Below are 22,037 nucleotides of genomic sequence, written 5' to 3'. Positions count from 1 at the left end.
GTAAATAGAGTGCATATACTTTTTAACAGCTGCATAAAACATCTAGTTTTATCTGTACAATACATTTATTTCTATATGAAAATGCTATAATTTATTTTTAATTATTTATTAATTTATTATTTTTAATTAATTAATTAATTAATTTTTATTAAGAGGAAACCTTGTCATACAGCTCCCATTATATTTGATTTCGAAACAAAATAAATATGACAAAGCATGATATTTAACATTAATTAGACACAAAAATCCTAATTAAAAATTATATTCATTGCAGATACCTTACAGTTACAAAATAATTTCTATAAAAATTATATTTTAAAGGATGCATGGCTATGTGATATCCAAATTACTATCTATACGTGACAATTGTGCTACATAAAATACACTGTAATTTAATTGTGTTACATAATGCAAACTTTTCAATTAATTCAATTGCTAATTACTATAATCATGAGTGTAATTTAATTACAATGTAACTGAATTGCAGCTGAAAAGTCTGATGAAATGAGATAAATATTTACATAATCTATGTATACGACTTATCTTCCGTTTTTCGTTCGTACGTGACTCAATCCTATGTTTATGTTTTTCAGTTACATTATTCAATTAGTTTGTGTAATTATACTTCGATTACAACTATGATTTGCGTTGTAATTTAATTAAATTAGAGATCTGAATTACGAATTACAATGTAAATGAATTACTTTGTAATTATAACTCATGGAGCAATTTAAATAATTGTAATACTACACAGTTCTGCTATATAAATCTCACGTAAGAAAACCATTATATTGATAACAACGAGAATGACTAATTTATAATTGTAGAATGTATAATTTAACTAACACGTCTTACACTTGAATGAAGCATTTGGATAATTTTTCATTTATGTATGTACGTACTTAACAGCCGTATATTGCAATAATATTGTTACAAAACACATGCATAGGTTACTTTATAACACCATGTTTCAAGTGGCATAGATTGAAATTGAAACCACTGATTTACTTTTGCATCTCTTACACTTTTATCTGCATTTTGGTTTACATACATTTTGCGAGTTATGCATATTGTTACTAAAATGCAAATACAAGTTTATATAGATCCTAGTAAATAATAATACTAATAAAAATAACGATATTAAGTATAATCATCGAGTTGATTATTACTGTATCTTGTACGGTAATAATAATTAAAGGAATTGGTACTACGATTTTACTTATACGTATAATTTCATCTTATCAATAATGTTCTCTAATATTCTTAAAACAACAGATGTTTTTAAGTTCTTAGAAAATATTGTAAACATACACTATGCAACTATTTTAAAAGTTATATAAGATTATCTTTAAACCATAAATAGTATGCACCTATTATGAAAATTATTTATATACATTAAAAGCAATATGTGTAATTTATATATGAACATAACAAGTTTAAATGTAGAAAATATTTTTCACCAGAAATACTATCCCAAAAAGATCAAAGCTTATATTGTTCATTTTTGTCTTTCTTTTCTAACAAAGGAATCAAATATAATATTCACTTCCCCTAATTTCTTTTTTATTCTACCTATTTTTTCATAAACCTTAACAGATTAATTAAACGAAATTTACATATAAAACTATATCAATGAAAATAAGCATGAGAGGTTTGAAACTTAGTTGCATAATGTATAATATATGTACCAAATTGCGTATAAAATAACTCTTTAAATGAAAATATCTCAAATCTATGTTATACTTTTTATACGTTATCTACGGTGTTATCTTGTAAAATGTTCTTTATTTTACAACAAATAATCCTTTCCAGTATATTGTAATTACACGTATAGATACGAATACAAATATTATATGTATTAATTTATTTTTTAAATTTTCACTTTTAATCCATCTAACATTAGTCATGCATTATGCATCTTATGCTTATATTTATATAACGAAAGCATCATTGAACGTTACAGACTACTCGCCTATTTCGAAGATTTAATGATACGTTAAAAGACGATATTTTTTAATGCTGCGCGTAACATTGAACTTTAAAGAAGAAACTTTAAACATTTATTAAAACTTTGATTAGATAAAGGTCGATCACTATTATTTTTAACTTGCCCTATTTTTGAAAATTTACTGGAGAGGATTAGGTGTTCCATTCTTAAAAACTGATTTGTAGATATACATACATAGACTTAATTATAAATTTATTTCAGTCGTTTAGTAAAAAAGTTTATTAGTTAAAAGAAATTATAATACGTAGCAGTTTGCGAAATGAAATGCACGACAATAAGTATAGTATAGTGAAGTTTCATATGATTGAAACTAAAACTTAAAAACCTTCTGGGATATAATATAAACGTTATATAGAAAACAATAATCTTTTATTGTTTGACCATTTATCATCTGTTATCAGTATAATAATCTTCCACTTTTCCAGTTCTGTACAATATCATTTGCTTTTTTTGTATCAATCTTTTCGGACCCACTGAAAAATGTAAAAGTAGGTTAATTATATCCGTAGGAAAGAGTATACCTCACCGATTTCAATGAGCATGAAATACATTGTCAAGGTCGCCATTCTAAATAACTCTTTTTTATTCACGTAACCGCCGCTCAGCTTTTGTTTCCAAGATATTGTATTATTATTATATTATTTAAATTTCCAAGATATTTATAAAAAGGTTTGCTTAAATTTAACTTCACAGTGGTCGTATTTTTACATGTAGTCCAATCTAAAGCTAATTCATCGATGATAATCATTGTTAATATAAATAAGAATATAAAATAGGTAATTTAATTCCGACCAGACGAGCATGTAGGAATCGGAATTCTCGAAAATCTCGCAAACTAAGGCCATAGCCTAAACTTAATCCAATACTAACACAACTTTAGAAATACGATATTCAGTGTGGAAAATATTTTTGCCTGTATCTTGGGAAGAAAGGCCGAGCGGCGGTTACATGTGCAATATAAAAGAAAGTGTTCAGAATATTGACCTTGGCAACATATATCGAGCTCATTGAAATCGGTGAGACGTGCCCTTTTCTATATAATTACCAAAAATTAATATAAATACAGTTTAACATTTTACACATTAAGGATGTTGAACGATTTCAACATTAAATATTTTAATATGTTTTACGAAATAAAAATAAATCTATTTTTTCTATTATTTTCTACATATATTAAAAATATATATGTACGTCAAATTTGTTCCTCTTTCATTTACTTTGTCGGTGAAAATAAAAAATATTATTTCTGATACTGAATTGTAATGCATCTTTACCGTATAATACTTGATAATTATAAAAAAGTAATCAGTAAATTCTGAAAGTAATATACAAGTTGTTATTTGCAACTGAAACAAATTCTGCGTATGTTTAAAAGTTGCTGCGTATGTTAAAGTTGGAAAATACTTATTCAAAGGCAAAATTAAACAATGTCAAGTGATATACAAGCTATACCAATTAATTCATGTAAATAATATCTTTGATCGTCGAAAAGATTCAGAGAATAGTACTATTTCGTTTAACAGCAAAATATGCTTCTCAAGGTCACATCTCTTAAGATTTCAAAACCACGAGTATACTTTTTAGTAACACAGAGAATGCGTATTACATACATTTTGAAATATTTTTTTTCTATCTTTCATGTTTTCCGAGATATTTGCCCGAGGCGAGAAATGTAGTATGTATAGTAATATACTCGTACATATATACTGAATATACTGAAAGGATAGATGTTAGGATTTATTTAACTTCCACTTCGGAATAACTGAAATCCTTAGTGAAGATTAATTTGAGATTTTTAAATGAAAAGCCAGCTTTCTCGTTATATGTCATTATCTGATATTATAGCTGATATGAAAACGTTTTCAAAACACTACTTACTTATTACTTACTTTTACTTAAATTAATATTAATATTCGCACATAGCACTATGTCTCTATTTGTTGCTTTGTATAGGAGTCGCTGATGTAAATATCGCGTTGCTTCTTGCGGTTTGAAAATACATAATCAATTTCTTCCTACCAAAAAGAGGTAATAATCAGATATTATTATCGTACCATAGTACAATACTTCTCTTCATCACTAAAACTGTGCTATTTCTTTATATGTTTTGGTACACTTTGTCTTTTATCAAAAGTAGTTCATAATACGTAATGCTTGGAAATACTACTTCATACTGAGGTAGAATTGTATTCAAGCAGTTTATATAAAAAATTTGCAATTCGAACAGTTTATAAGAATTACTACGTTACAAATCGCAAACAAGCGACCGAATATTAACGCTAAAACTATGAAATTTGTCAAAATGATGGTTTTCAGATCTTTTTTTGCATAGTTACTGAAAACATACAGGTATTTTTACCAAAATTATTATTAATTTTCATTTAGATAGAGACATAATTATGTCGATCTATTTATCTTATTCGCTCATTCGTTGTTGAATTATACTGATTTATACAGTAAGTGTTTATACATCAGATTATTTTGTATTTTTTATTAAATAACGAAATGGAACATTTATAAGCACGTGTGTTACATATACACATTGCAGAGTGGTAATTTTAGTATCAATGCGACATGAAAAGTGACAATTTTTTCTTTAGAATTTTTGCTAGGAAGGAATTGTTATCAACAACCAACACGATATTTAGATCATCTCCTCTTATAAAAAGCAACAAATACAAGTGCTGTATTCGGATATTAATAATAATACTGACAAGACAACATTCCGAACCTGCAAATTCAGAAAATTATGAAATTTTGGGGATATGTAAGTATTATACGTTATGCAACTTTTTCTGCTACCTAAATTCACTCTAAAGATTTAAGATTGACCCCTGAAAATACGACTATCTCCGATTTTGCGTTATAACTCGCGAACTATGTGAGATAGAAAAGAAGTTTTCAGAGAAAAATTACTCCGTTAAATTAGGGCTATCATTTGGTAAAAAATATATTAATGTTATAGCGAGTTGTAATGCAAACAACCGGATTTTCCGGGGTCAATTCCTCCCGCTTAGAGCAAATTTGGGCGGGAAAAAAATTGCGTAACAGATACCTGTATATTCTCTTCTTTGTGGACGTGTTCTTTTGTGAGTAACTATATGTACACAAACCACTTTTAAAATATGTATAAACTTTCAGATTGATATAGCGTTAAAGATTATTACCTACATCTAAAAAACAGATTTTTTTTATTTATTTATTGTTGCACAAACTTACAGCCACTAGCGACCGCTATTATTTACATTGGTGAAATTTTACTTATGGTATAATTTAACTTAAAAATTGCGTTACAGATAAAGAACTGAGCAGACTGATTGTACAAAGCTTGTCAAATAATAGTATTTCCATTGTAATTTTCTTGTCATAGTTTATTTCCCCATTTTTATTATATATCATGTACTATTTTTATTTCTTCTAAAAATGGATTTTATTGTCATTCAGACAATCTTTAATAATTAACGGTAAATTAATCTTTTCTTTCGAGTTTCTAGTTACGGAACATTCTAATAGTTAGTTTTGCATTGCAACTACTGCAGATGGGTTCTTCCGTTTTTGTAATCAGGTGTTGGTAAATGAGTTTGGTATACTTTATCTTAATCTCATTAGGATGATTTGAATTCTTCTCGCCATTGAAAGAACCAGATTAGTCGAGTAGATAGATATTATCTCCTATTTTATGGTGCTTAGTACCATTATTGGTCATCCAACTTTGGCTTTACTTATCTAACATCTCTGTTGTAAGAATCTTCCGTGCCTTGTTGATTGAGGTTTCCAGATTTTTAAGATCAACTACTACTTTCCCATTACTTGCTAAGGATTACCAGATGCCAATTCTATTATTGTACATTAAATTTTAAAAGTAAATTAAACTCTGAATTCCCCTCGTATGACACTAATTATACTACTTTGTTTATACAGTTCAAATCGTAGCAAGTTGTTTAGCAAGGACTACAAGGGTTGCAGATTTCGTCAAGTATACTTGGATCACTTATATCAATTACGCTATATAACGATTCTGTGGTCGATTTTTATATCTTCTAATGCAATTAAAATAATGTATACATTGCACGTTTTCATTGATATTAAACTGGGAAAGTTTACTTTGCTCGCGTTATCTATTATTACTGTACCTTCAATTGCATTATCTCTCTCTACTTTGATAGAAATGTGCATATGTGTATGTAGAAATCAAGTAATCTTCAACTAAGCGACTGATTAAATCGATTATTTAAGAAAATGGGTTGAGCGAACTTTCTTTTATACTTGGGAAATTTATTTTCAGTTCCTTAAGAAAGTCTTCTATCCTATCTACAATTGGAGAATATTGTTTCTTCGTTTTGTAGTAACTATTCTGCAGTTTATTATTTCGAATAAGTTGCCGTACTGTATTGACGAAGGATGCTATCAGTTTACAGACATAGTAGAATACTAGTTTCATTCTTCGAATTTCTAGGGCTAATAATTTACCTTTTGCTTGGAGACTTGCTGAGAGATTGATTGAAAATATTCCCACTGCTGTGCAGGAGCAAGTGTACAATTTAGTGGATAGAATTTAGTAATTTAGATACTGCACTCGCTTAATGTTAGATTCGATGGCGGATTTATAGTTTAATAATGTTACGCTACCAGCTCTCCAATTATTGATGGCGAGTATCCTTAAAAAATTAGATTTTTCTTTTCATTTATTTACTTTTCATTTCTTTATTTATCTCATTTTATTTATTTATTAATGAGAATTTGAGAGATTATGAACTTGAATTTATTACTCGACCCCATTCGTAAACTTTGTCGCCAGAAGTTTCAAGTGTTCCCTGGATAACTCGAATATTTTTCCCGCCATAAAATAAATAGAAATTGTCAACAATACACGTTTGACTAACTTTCCCATAGGTAGAACTTCGTTTATGTGAACCTGTCGGCGGATAAGTCAATTCGCATAACCTGCTTGTTCGTATAAAACGAGTCTCGCGTACTTCTTCCCAGCATTTACGAGTTTTCGTTCGTGTTCATATAAGGAGATTCCACGAAACATTTGCTCTTAAATACGTAATAAAAGTTGCAAACTGGTATCGACTGCAATTAAAGTTGCCATTCGTCGTGGTATTTTCTAATTTTCTACAGCGACCCAGATTTGCCGATGCTTACCGCCCAAACCGCCAGCCTTCACCGATCATCCGTGTATCGTGCCATGTGTGCGATCATCTGGCAGAAGTCAGACGCACCTATACTAATGTACATACCGTAAAACAATGTGTTTGTTTTTCTAGGAGTGATCTTCAAGTTTCGTGTTTGCATCAGACGCGTTAAAAACAGTTTAAGTAAAAACACAGTGATATCTATAATTTATAAAAGTATAATAAAGTTACAATATATAATTTGTGGAAGTTTCTATCTTAGATTTCGTGGTTAACCTAAAAAATAATCACAAGTGTCCTTCGGAAAAGTCTGTTTTAATGCTCTCTATCCTAGATTATTGGCTTCTTAAACGGCAATTCTAACTGTGAAACGCGAGAGTGTGTCACATAACGCGTGCCTCCACTTTTTTTTTACATCTTATTTAGTTTACATCTTATAGTCGAACGTTGATATAAATGGACTGACGCTACGCGGTACTTCAGACAACAGGAACTCGGCTAAAGTTCCGATAACCAGTAAATTTCCTTCATGTAAATAGAGTTCATACACAAATTCCACTGGATCTGACAATGTTATTTGTTGCTAATGGAAACAAACTAACGCGTAGAATGGTGCCCTGCGGCGTTTGAAATTTCAATAGAAAGCGGAAAGATACCGCTGATGTTAACTTGAATGAACCCTATACTTTAGGAAATTGCATATAAATTTGAACATCTTTTCTTTAGTACTAATTTACATATATTTCAAACGTAATAAGGTGATCTACTGTCGAACTACCTTATCCGAAACCGCTTTGATCAAGTGGTAATATTTTGTGTGTTTCTGAGCGAGCCTTGAATATTTTGTTAATAGTTTTCTCCATTAGTTTACATGCATTACAAGTTAATACTTTTGGACGTAGCTTTTCGCAAAAGCCTGGGAATTTGAATAATTATTATTCTAACCGCTGTTCGAGATAAACTTTGCCTAACCAAATCAAGCTGTTTAAACTCCTTTTAAATTTCTTGAAGAGAGGGATTCTATTTTTAGGAATTCTATCGGGATTTGGACTTGAATCCTTACGTTGCTTGCAATTAAAGTTACTTCTAGTTCTTTAACGATTTACGTGATTTCCCTATTTATGTTTCTATATTCTGATTCATCGTCATTTTTTGAGAGCCAAATGTTTACCAGGGCTGCAAATTGTGGGTTTTTATATCTTAAAAATTCTTCGCTGTGGATCGCATCAAATGGACTCCATGTAAACGCCGCGTTTACCGACTTTAGTGCTTCTTCGCATCTACATTCCACTATGGAACTTTCTTTTGGCTTTTATTTTAATTATGGATATAGAATTATTGGGAGATTGTTGGATCAGTTGAACAAAGTTGTTTAGTACTTGGTCGAATTTTTTAGCTAGTTTTCGCTATATTTGTTACATTGTTTTCTATTTCTTCTTAATATTTAATGCAATCCGCTTTTTCAAAGTTCCAACGATCGGAATCCGTTGATCGCAGTGTCGTTTGGACACTAGAGAGAATTATCACACAATATAAACTGTGATAAGATAGAGGCCATTGTCATAGAGATCATCTGCTACTTCCCATTCAAAGTTTCCTACTACTGACACAGATGCAATTGTAAGGTCAATCACACTCTCATTTGCTAACGCTTGATTAAAACGCGCATTTCCTAGGTACGTTTCCGGATTATTTAGAATTTCTTCGATGATTTAGCACTAGAGATTTATAACGGAAACTTTATCTAGCAAACTCCTAAACTTTACTACGTTTCTCCAGTATCCTTTCTGTCACTGGGATTAAACAACATATTCTTTATTCATTTTTTATTTTAATAGAGTGTAGAATATTCGCTGACTATCGAATGAAATTATTTAATTTATTCTTTAAAGGACCTATGTCTTGGATTATCTTTAACTTTATCACTTCGTTCTTCACTTTTATTATTCTTCGTTGTTTTCTAGTGAGGATTATGAATCGGTGCTTCTGTCCAAATCAGATATTTCATCTGCTACTATATCTGACAAGAAGATTGATTAATGGACGAGATTAGTCTCTTATTTCTAGTCAGCAGCACTTTTTGGTTTCAGATGATAATAGGAAGACGATATTGACGATACTGAAGAAATATGTGATATTTTGTTTCAAACATGTAGAATAGGAAAACTGATCTTTATTCTTTCTGTTAGTTCCAACTTCTTGAACAGGTTTTCGTGTTGACAGGTTTTCGTCGAAAGAGTATTGCTCTTTCTGCCTGTATATGAAACAAATACATGGTAGCTAGTGTTTTCACACTCAATTTGTAATTCAATTTATCGTCTAGATGAATTTATACTTGTCTCCGGAAGCTTAGGATGCGTCAACATCATAATTCATTAAAAGACATCAGTTTAATCCTGAGTTCCTCTCAATAGTTTTCTGCAAAATTTTTTCGACGGTGTCATACGGAATAATAAGGCATACGTTTGACAGTATTACTCTTTTTGCTCTAGATATAAGTGGTATTACTTGGATCTTATCAGTTCGTAGGGTTATTATTTTCGATTTGTCAAACAAATTGTTAGCGATTTCTTTGTACATATTTCACACATTTCTTCAACATATTCTTTGGCCGTTAATCCTTCTTCTTGTTACTTTAGCGTAATCTGTTTTTTGTTCTTGCATTCTATCTAAATTCCTCGAAGGTTGAATATCAGTAAGTGAGGAAATATTGTTGTACCTGCTGTACTCAACAAAGGAAACACTTTTAATAAATTGGCAAAAATTAAACGAGCAATTAGATTGTATCTTTATCTTCAAATTAATTTGTGCACCGCAAAAACGTTACTCACGACAGTTAGTTTGGTACAACCAGCCTCGTGCTGAACACGTAGAATTGTTAAAATATGTTATACAAAATGGTTTGAGGTAAACGGCCTCCATATTTTTTAATATTTAAATATTTATTGGTTTAAGATTTGGAACAGTGAAATAATACTGTAACACGCATACGCATACGTATACATGATGTATACATGTACATATAGGTACACTTTGGGTTACTTTATTAATTAGCTAGCGCTGATTGCTAGCGACATGATTTCGAAAATTCACATCCCGAAAATGGTTGATGCATAAAATGCAAGTAATTGTGAAAACATTCCGATATTAGCGACACTAGTACGTAATGAAAAATGTAGGTTCTTATTTAAAAATTTGAAGTTAAATTTCGGTAAATTTTTTAAAGTCACCACAAAGTCAATCGCCACCCACTTCAGAAATATTCAAAATTAAAATGCAACACGTAAAATAGAAAAATAAGTATATATATACATATAGTGTATTTACATATGTATATTTATATGCATTATGTAGCATTGGTTATATGCATAAAGGTGCATAAAAATCATTGTACGTATAAAATTTCTGAGATATGTAAAATGATGCAATCGGCTTTATATCTTACGTGGCTTGTTAATTACACTAAAAAGAACGAAACGATTTAATAATATCTACAATCAGTCACGAAAGTCCACATACAACTACAAAATTTTGCATATCTGACTTAGCAAAGAAACTAAGGCGAAACTGTCAATGTGTGACATCTCCGAGACTTTGAGGAACTATGCTTAACATATGTACCTTAGCTATGTACCTTAATCTAGATTAGATCTTTGTTCCTGGATACCACCTCTTTAAAATTCTTTTGGAATTTTCTAATAACGCTTGATGAATAGAGGCAAGATACAATGTTTTCGACTTTGGGATCTATTAGCTCAAAAATTATTATCAACATATGGATCAGTTTGGCAAACATAATCTTGAAGAAAGATTAAGGGCAGCCGTGAGAGTATACATATATACATATATCCTAACCAATACTATAGCGATAACGTTCGTAGTGTTAACAAATACCAACGCTTTACAGGTCTCTACTGGGTAAGGCAGATTAAATCACACTGTAGACTGAGGCGGTGTTTTATTTTTGTCAAGGTCATTGCGGTCTAACCGCCTGTTTTTATTATCTCGTTACAGATATACACGTCACAACAAAGTAATTAAAAGAATCAAAATCTATAAAAGCCATCACACATCGATAAATTGACTGGAACCAAAAACACATTTTGTCATAAAATTATTTATGTCTACATATTAATATGTACGATTATTATTGATGTATTTCTAAAAAAATTAAAATAATTGAAATATTTAATACAAAAAATATTTGGAGCAAAATTATATGAAAAATTACGAAACTTTTATTTTTTCAAAACTTTTTCACAAAAGTGATACCAACATGCTTACGTAGGAGGGTCTGAAAGCTATTAATATTAATAATATGATATTAATAATATTAAGTTTACTGTTTCTATGATTTCATATAAATATAACAGGAATATATAATTTTTGTAACACAGTATTTTATATTTTTATTTAGAGTGAATGGATTGTGTTACATTTTAACATAATTCGTAAAATTAGTGCCTTTACTAATTATAGTACATTATTTACAATTACAGTCAGTCACAAAAGTCTGTTTACTACTATTAAATATGAAAGCTATTATTATTATTGTTATTATTTAATGTTAATATTTAATAATAATAATGACTGACTATGTTTGTGATAGTCTCTTTTGTATTGTAACAAAACATCGGAAAAGCGGTAGCACTTTTTCTTATAATCAAAAACATATGTTTAACTTAAACTTGTTATACTTAATGATATGTTAAACTTAAATGGATTTTCTTGAATATTCCGTATATAAATTAACTCTTACTGTGTAAACGTTTTTGCGATTACCATGAACAGAGGTCATCTATGTCCCGACACGTCTTTCGACGGATAAAAGGTCTCTGAAAAAATTTAAAAAAATTCATATAGCATCTACAAATTTTGTATAGTAAATTGAGATGCTTAAAGTTGCCTACCCTTCAACTGAGAGAGGTTATCGGAGGTCCGTTACCTGCTTGTTTGGGTTAAATATTCAGATATGACATTTGAACAGTTAATGCTTTACCTAATTTACATTATAAACATTAAGTAGTATTCACGCCACAATTACAAGTAAACTAGATATTCCTCATTCCCGTTTATAAAAAGAGATGTCACTAAATCTGTTGACCTGTTATTCAATTCTTTCTTTTCTACAACAATACGATATATAAAGATATCAGGTGTCCCATCTCAGAACAATATTGCTCTATACAACATTTAATTTTGTCTTGTGATGTTTTTTCCATCTTGAACTGTTTAAATGAGGCAACATATTCACGGGACATTCCAATATTATATTATAGAGTATTGATAAATTTAAAAAATGACTTTCCCTGTGGGTTTTTAAGGACAAGGTAAATTGCTTGGTGCATTCCCTATATAGATACGTATATATGCAAGGAAGTGTGCGTCAAATATCCTCTTATCATAATGGTATCATATAAGTGTGGTGAATTTATCGACGTTAAGTATAATATACATACATGTACACGGCAACGATACATATGAATCATATAGGACCATGTTTTGTGTATGTACATATAGTTATAAAGCACATATAACAATATGTAACATGTAATGTACATAACATGAAAGCAAATATGACATTGTTGACGAAATTTGAAACTGAAAAAATGATTAGAGTATGAATATAATAGATTATACAATAATAATATTAAATGAGACCTCGTTTTATATAAAATATTAATAAATGGTCTCATAGAGAATGTAACATATTAAGATTAAAAAAGGATGTTTAGACACTTGTTAGATATTTATCACATGTAGTATTACAAGTAAGTTAATGTGTACTCGTTCATTGCATCTCTCACAACGAAAATTCGAACATTAATGATTTCTCTTAAGTGCTTAAAGCTTCCACAGACCTGATACGAATCTTCTGACTTCTTTATTAAATTAGTTATCTAATTAAATAATTTTATAAATTTGAAAACTTTTGATAATTTTTGGTCAATTAAACGCCTTCGCTGAATTATACCGATCGCTATAAACTGTTTCAAGAGCTGAATGTAAAAGTAATCTGTACATGTTTTTTTTTTAAATTCGCTTTAAGATATCCCAATTAAATTAAAGTATACTCAATAATCTTGACGATCAATTGTAATTACTGACCAAAAATTGCCTAATTATTTTGTAAGTTATATAAATCTCTAACAAATTAGCGAAAAAAGATTATTTGCCTTATGTACAAAATATATGTATTTTTTATCTTTATGTTGTGTATTACTGCATAAAAAGAAACAAACTACTGCATTTGTTTAAATACTTTAATTAAAATTTTAATTTATATCAGACATATCGAAATAACGCGTTTTGTTAACATATAGTAGTACAATAAGTAATTACATAAATGTTTTGCAGATACTGCGGCATAAATTACTATATGTTTTGTTAAAAATTGTAAGATATGTTCCAATAGCTTTAAATATTCTATAAATACAACTATATGTAAAAATTATATCCAACCTATAAACATGTATTATTAAAAATATTATTGTACGCTGTGACTATCTCCGTATAACAGATGACAGATACGTACATACATATAAACGCAAAGCGAACAAGTTAGACAATTTCATGAAATCGCTAAACTACATAAATTTGAAAGCAATTGTACACAATTTGCAAAAAACATTTTTGCTCCCTCTCTCTCACTTTTTGTGCATCTTTTATAGATTTCAGTTACTAATCTGTTCGTTTCCATTGTATATAAAATGTAACCGACGGTCCGAGGTTATAAAGTTATACACAGCAATAATAATAATATACGCGCTGCTAAATAGAAAGAAATCTCGCGGCAGGAATGCAGGTCCGATTATTCGGGATATTTCTGACAGCCTCGACACAATCTTAGAGATAAGCATGCGTGTTGGTTGAGTCGCATATGCAAACAAAACAATATAACAACGCGCGAAGGTGAGCGATAGAGAGCAACCTCCCTTGCCCTTGTGCCGTTCCGCGAGATTTCTTTCCAGCAGTGTATTATATGTCTGTGTCGTTAATCAATAAATGGTCATTTATCTTTTATAAATTAAAAATATGAATAACTTGCCTTTATCAATGCAACAATAATAATGATAATTAAAAATGGTAATTAATATACAATTGACTAACGTGACAACTATAAATAGGACAAATTGCGATAGAGAACGAGCATTACGAGCGTACGAGCATACGAGTGTACGATAATATTAACTTCAGACAATAAAATGTTATTATCGATGTTACTTTATGAGTTGTCTTGTACCCTATTTGCGTATACTCATTGTTCAGTATTTAATTAATAATATTGTTTGGCATAAATCTTGACTCACTACGTAACAACCCGAAAGCAATATTGCACTATCACCTTCAATTATCGAATACGACTTCTTGTAAAATTATATTGTTTCGACCAAAATAACTGTGTAAATGAAAAGTAATAACGCTAAAGATTCAATTCAATCTTGCATGATAGAACCAATTTGCCTGGATAGATTGGTATATAGAAATAGTCGATATAATAAATTATGTTTTAAATTATGTTTGCAGTTGTACGAAAACTTCTTCATTTGGCACAAATTCGTTACATATTTTCAGATTCTGTAAACATTTCTACAAAAGAAAGAAAGTTTTTAATTTAGACAAATCAGAAAAATATCCGCTGAGCATGTACGTATATATGTATATACGAGTAAGCATACTTATATATAATGTTTTGTCACCATACCAATCACTCGCCAACTTCAATTTCTCAGTGCAAATTCAAAATCTATATATGTATAGTATAATGTTCCCCGTATCTGTGCTTGGATCAAGAATTTGCAATAACCTAGCGTAAGAAAAGTTATCACTATGTTTTCGAGCAGAAAATGAACGAGTGAGATTTTTCCGAAGAAAACAGCTCCAAACGCACGGGCAATAGTAGCATGGCGACGAAATATCATACATACTTCCCCAGCATATTTTTTTCGACCTATACGAATTAAAAATAGTTCGTTTCTGCAGCTTCTGGAAGTAACAGCGGTTCCTTCTCCAGAAATGTCTATAGAATTGAATACAGTATAAAAAATTCGTCTTAGATAAAGAACTTTTCACAAAAATAATGCATAGAAATTGCTCAGATGGACTCTTTTTAAGCTTCGATGACAATTTACAATCACTTGGAACTATGACATTTAACAATTTTTTATATCGATATCAGAAAAATTATCTCCATTTAAAACTAAATTAATCTGTTAACGTTTTGCGCACTTTTAAATATTGACCATCAACCAAATCGCGTGTTTTTATAAAAATTCTAAATTTATTTATTCTATATAATAAATTTATTTATTTATTCTAAATTTATTTAAAACTAGAGATATTAGAGCAATTCTGTATTCGGACTCGTGTTTGGAACAGGATACTTTACAAGGATCACTCAGTGAATTCTATAGGTTCGAAAAAGGTTTTGATTTATTAGACAATGAATTTTTTCAGTTATAAGTAAAAATTTTCAGTTAAATTATATTTTATTTAGCAATATTTGTACAAAAAGTAATGGCTTTTATTTTGCAGTTACTGGATAACTTCTTTTAACAGCTTTTACACGTAATAAGTTATTCTGTTTCTCTATTTCAAGAGCATGTTTTAATTTATCAATATGACTCAAATAATCGATTTCATTTATAATAGCACTTAGTTCGATTTTTTCAACATGTGGTATTACTTTATGTGCATTATTCAACATATGCTTAAATATTTTAACTTGTTTGGGTGTCAGAATAGATATAGCAGTACCGGATTTACCTGCACGTCCTGTTCTTCCTGCTCTGTGAATATAACCGTTGATATGTTTAGGAAGATCATAAGATATGACTAATTGTACATTTGGAATATCTACACCTCTTGCTAATGCATCTGAACATACAAGTCTGAAAGTATAATAAAATTATATCAGAATTTTTAGAAAATATTGATCTTAATTTTCAACGAAATTATAAACAAAACGTACATTTGAATTTTTCCACTTGAAAATTTCGTAAGTATGTCCTCGCGTTCTTTTGATACAAGTTGTGCAGAAAGTTCTCCAACTACTATATTCTCTTTAGATAAGAGTGATTGGAGTAAAATAGTTAATCTATGAGCAGTTCCTCCAGAATTTGTAAATACTAATACTTTAGAAGTGATACCATTCCTGATTATTAATTGATATAAAGCTACTGGTTTATATTCTGCTTCACATTCTATTGCTTCTTCTTTTAATTCTTCTGGGCTTGTATAACGCCCTATAAAATTACCCACTTCTTTATCTAAATTTACATCATCGTCCTTGTCTGTCACCAAAACAGATGTAAATAATATTGGATGAAAGAGTCCAAGCCGATTAAGTTTTTCAGGATCTTGTGATAATGTTGCACTGAATAATAATTTTTGAGCTGGAATTTTACTATTTAAAAATGAATACATTACTATAAATTTAATATCAGATAATATAACTTTATATTAATATATATGATCTCTGTAAATGATTATTATATAAAAAATTGTAACTAAATTGTAATTAAAAACTAACCTAGAACGTAAGTTGGAAAGTGTTAATCGTGGTGTTCGATAATGAGGCTCGGGAAGATACTCCAACCAGTCAGCAGCTGTATCTGCTTCATCAATTACAAGAAATCTGATATCATCCAATGAAAATCCTGATGTTTTTAATATATGGTCTATTAACCGTCCAGGTGTGGCAACTACTATATCCACTAGAGAGATATATTCTCCTCTATCATCTGAAATATAAAAATTATAGAAAATATTTTGTATTTTATAAATAATATAAATAAAACCTTCTTCTTAAAATTTACAAACACATACTCTCTTTTCGAATATTTCTTTGTTCTTCATGAAATGCTGATGCGCCAGAAAGTAAACCAACTCTTAAATTTGTATGCAAAGTATATGTGACCATCACTTTGTAGATTTGCATAGCTAATTCTTGTACGGGTGCAACAACTAAGCAACGCACCTTTGGAACTAATCGATACTGTAATATTTGGACAATTGGTAGAACATACGCTAGAGTTTTACCTAAAGAGAAAATAATTTCTTAAATTATTTCTTTTCAGAACAGAAAATAACTTTTTAAATACAGAGCTTTAATCTATTCATTGTATGCAATGTTTAATTAAATAAAGAAAACTGATTTGAAATAATATTCATTAATAACATTAATTGTAATTAGAATTTAACATTATTTATTAACAAAACACAATAAAGTATCAAAGCTGGAATGTAAATATTTCAGTTTGCTATAAATGACTTGTACATTCGTACCACTGCCTGTAGGAGCAGATACACATGTATCCCTCAACCACCATTTTTGTTGCCTATCTTTATTACACTTCAATAGCCAAGATACCATACTAGCTTGAACAGGAAATAATTTATTAATGCCATTAGCTCTTAAAGCTTCAATAAGCTTAGAATCTAAAATTGAATTCATGTCTTCTAAGGTTGGACCACTATTTAAATCAATAGATATGACTTCTGGATTAGCCAACCATTCTGGTAGAATTCTCTTAACTTCACGCTTCCTTCGCTTATTTTTTACACCCAGAATTATGAAATCACTATTCTGTCCTGATATTTTTTCTTGTGTTTCATTTGGATCTGATGATTTATTAGGTATTTCATTATCCTGATTATCTGTATTTTCACTTTGCAATGTTTTATCTGCAGTTTTAATTGTATCATTAGAACTTTCTTCGCTATATTTCCTCTTCTTTTTACTCTTTCTATGCTCTGAAACATGTACTTCTGCCTTTCTTTTAATGTCACTTGATATACTATTCTCATTCAAATTAATATTTTCTATTGAACTTTTATTAAGATTTTCTGCTTTTTTCTTTTTCTTTTTATAATTCGATTCTTGTGCATTTTGAGAATTACTTTCTTGTATTTGATGTGTTTTAATAGCTCTTTCTACTTTACGTTTTTCTATTCTTTTTAATAATTCAGACAAATGATTCCTTTCATTTTTCGTTTCTTCTTTTTCACCCTCATATCTATCAACAAATAATATATGTACATTAATAATATTCTACTGATTGAACTAAAAACTCGAATACGATTAATATAGTAGAATATTTATTTATATAGTTTAATTGGCTAAATTTATTATTCAGTGATTAAGGTTATTAATACATATGTATTATATTTTTTGACATTTTGACATACCTGTTTATCACAAATAAACTCATTTTGTTTTCGATTTTATTCACGTGTTATACATCTTTTATAGGTTATATTCTAACGTGTACTACCTATTCCACGGTTGTATACACGACCGTGACCGATATTAACCTATGCTAACGCGACTTTAGACTTTAAAACCGGCTGTGAATGTGGACGCTGTCACGATCACGATCATCTTGTGGTATTATTTAAATAGATATTTATTTACTTATGCACATACGTATATAAATAAATACATATACATCTTCAAAAAGGCAAATTTTAAAAAAGTATTATTTTAAACTTGTATTTCATTAAAGTTTAACTATGTGTATTTACTATGTGTAAGAATAAACTTCATAATATTTCATTATTATTACATGTGTACATTTATATAATGTTTAGAAATAATTAATTTCAAAAATCTTATTGAAATATATATTAAAGTTACATATTACTAATATTAAAATCATCTGCTTAAATTAAGCAAACTACTTCTCAAGAACGTAATTGAAAGTAATTTGTAATTTTAAATTTGTTACAAGCTTACATACGTTGCTTACATAGGTAACATAATCAACAAAAATTACACATGTATATAGTAGCAGGTAATAGTAATATGATAAACGACTATATTTAACAAATTTCAAATAGATATCGTTTTTATAAGTTAAATCACATAATTTTTAACTGTGTTACTGTCTACAAAAAATTATTAATCAATTTTATCTCAATTATTAAATCGAAAATTATTAATCAATTAACATCTTAATAATCTTTTGTAACTAATAAAAAGACATACAAAAGACATTCGTACAGTAATTAATATCAATAAAAATATTGTAAAACATCGTTTATTAACAAAATTTTAACAAATAGAAAATATGTGCATATTCCTACAAGTTTGCAGAATAATTTTCATAAAAAGAAGATAGGATATCTCCATCCTCTGTGAAAATATTAATGCATAATAAATATTTGTACAGTTATAGCTTAATGAAAAAAGCTAATAAAACTTACATATATCTAGAAGAAGAAATCACTAGCTTTAATTATTTTAATGCTTATTGGGATTCTCTTTTGATTTTATCATGGCTTGAAATCTTTGTATCATTGAATTTATCAAATTAATAAATAATCTGCTTGAAATATTTTTGTAAAAGTGATCTCTTTAAATCATTTCTTGGTAACTACATATTTTGCGTTTCAAGTGATCTCATATATTTTCTGTGTTTTTAAACATTTCTGGGCATATACGAAATCCATGTTTGTATATTAGTAGCATTATGTTTTGGATCGTAATCTTGCATTTGATCTAAATTAAGAAATGATTTAAAGATAGCTCTTTTAGAAGAATAGGAAAATATTTCAAGTAGAGTATTTATCAATTTTATAAATTTACTGTCACAATGGTTTCAACTGTATATGCACATATATATATGTATTTATATAACTAAAGGCAAAGATTAATAAAAATGCTATTACTAACTTTATTATTGATAAAAATGGTAAAAAAAAGTGCATACATATATATAAACTTATCTTGTAGAACATAAGGATAAAAGAAATGATTTGCTAGATCTTCCAGCTCATTATATTATATTTCTGTAGTTATTTTCTATAACATAATAATAACAGAATCTAAGCTATATAATATACATATATATAAGCTACATATCTAGTTGACTGTATGATAAAGTGACTCGGGTTTGTTGTCTAAGAATAATAGAATATTATATAAAAATGAACAATAAATTTGAATGAATAGATACACTGCAATGAACAAATGTTATCAGAGATAGAACTGAAGTACAACAATTACATGAAGGAAGAAAGTACTTGAAATCTAGTAATTTATGACAAAACAGGATTGATTTTCACAAAATTTTATACAAAGTTACTACATGCTATAAATTATATAATATGTGTAGTATATACCAATATACTACATATTATACTAATATACTATACTTATATATTATGTAACATATATATTAATATGATGTTTAAAATTATGAAACTTTGGTAATTTGAGTTGAGCAAATTAATAAGGTTGCATGTAATAATTGTGTAACTAGAAATATGCAAAGATGTGTAAATTTTTTTGTAATATCACAAGTTAAATGATAAGATATACTACTATTGGACATCAAGGAGAACTACTAATTAATTTCAAAATAATATTTTGAATTGCTCTTCTTTTTCTTCGATTATGTATTCTATTAAAACAAAAATATAATATTCTTTCTAAAAAATATAAAGAGACATGAAAGTAATCTGAAATAGCTTTAAAACTTCTGAATGAAATATGTTTCCTTCATATTACTATATTTTACATAAAAAACATTCCTACATTTTTTATATTTACTTTAATTTAATAGTTATTCTAAATATACATATAGCTTAGGTGGTAAAATATGCATATATATGAGAATAGTACATAGTGTGTGCTATAACATTATTGAAATAATTACAGAAGTATCTATAATATAAGCATATAGATTGCAATAGTATTGAAAAGATTTATAGTTACCCATAAATTATACTTACTTAAAAAATTTTAAAAATTAAATTATTAATATTCAAAAATTTGAAATTAAATAATATTGTATATTTTTCATATTTCGCTTTAATTTAAACAGTACGCTTTATTTAAAACTAGCGTAAAGAATGCGATGGTTTAGTATACGCACATAGTTTTAGATATAAAAGTAACGACAATATTTTATATTTTCTCAATAGTAATTACAAAATTAGATTTGTTAGATTTATAACATTACGATTGATAGTACCATTACGCGTGACCAACATAATACGATTTCAATTTGTTATAAACTTTATATGTATATGTGCACTTATATTAACATTCGGTCATAGGTATGTTGATTCATGCGACAGATATAAATGGTGTATCGTGTTTATCATATGACTAATGTGTTTGGATATTTAATTGAAATGTACATTGTCATAAGATACAATTAAAAGTTGTACTTCTCTTAATTTTATTGCATTGAATTTTGTTTTTCTACATAAATAAATATGAAATATTTATAATATATTTATTATTGATATAATAGTCGTTTGTATATAAGAAAATTATTATTTTATAAGTATTATATAAAAATGCAAGTTAAGAAAAATTATTTCTGACATTAATGAGGAAAACAACATTATTAAAAATAAAGTTAGCAGTGCGATTTGATAAGCAATGAATTCTTAACAAAAATCTACTAAGTTTTATTGAAGATAAACCTAATAGTTGTTAAGATATCTTGCTTTATTTTTCAATAATTTGCCGTTCATGATATCGATTTCACCGAAAGCTATGGGTAAGTAACTATTTCGTAATTATTAAGTTTTTGCTAATAAAACTAGACTTTGACATTTTTAAAAGTATAAAACGCAATACAAAATGCAACATATAATTTAAAATTTATTCAAAATATGGAAGTTAAGTAGACAACTTCACATATATATATATATATATATATATATATATATATATATATATATATATATATATACATATATGTGAAGTTATATATACATATACGTATATATATATGTAAGTTACATCGGTAAAGTAATATAGATAGAAAGAAAGATAATTTCTAAACGGGTATATAACGTCATTATGTTTCTTAGTTTTGTAATCATTACAGGTTTTTATCTAACAAGTCAAGGAATCTCGTTTCATCACCGTT

General features: G+C 28.4%; 1 protein-coding gene across 1 annotated transcript; it reads right to left on the bottom strand.

Annotated features, from left to right (window-relative positions):
* Positions 1–15,616: 15,616 nt before the first annotated feature.
* Positions 15,617–18,518, bottom strand: LOC126926075 (probable ATP-dependent RNA helicase Dbp73D). Its single transcript, XM_050742179.1, has 6 exons — positions 18,337–18,518; positions 17,434–18,164; positions 16,975–17,187; positions 16,679–16,889; positions 16,118–16,552; positions 15,617–16,037 (listed from the first exon to the last, which is right to left on the bottom strand). The coding sequence occupies exons 1-6, from the start codon at positions 18,357–18,359 to the stop codon at positions 15,671–15,673; spliced, it is 1,980 nt and encodes a 659-aa protein (XP_050598136.1). The 5' UTR covers positions 18,360–18,518; the 3' UTR covers positions 15,617–15,670.
* Positions 18,519–22,037: the final 3,519 nt, after the last annotated feature.

Source organism: Bombus affinis, chromosome 17, assembly GCF_024516045.1.
Source record: "Bombus affinis isolate iyBomAffi1 chromosome 17, iyBomAffi1.2, whole genome shotgun sequence".
Classification (NCBI taxonomy): Eukaryota; Metazoa; Arthropoda; class Insecta; order Hymenoptera; family Apidae; genus Bombus; species Bombus affinis.
Note: the sequence above shows the minus strand (reverse complement) of the source record. Positions and strands in the feature narration are given on the sequence as shown.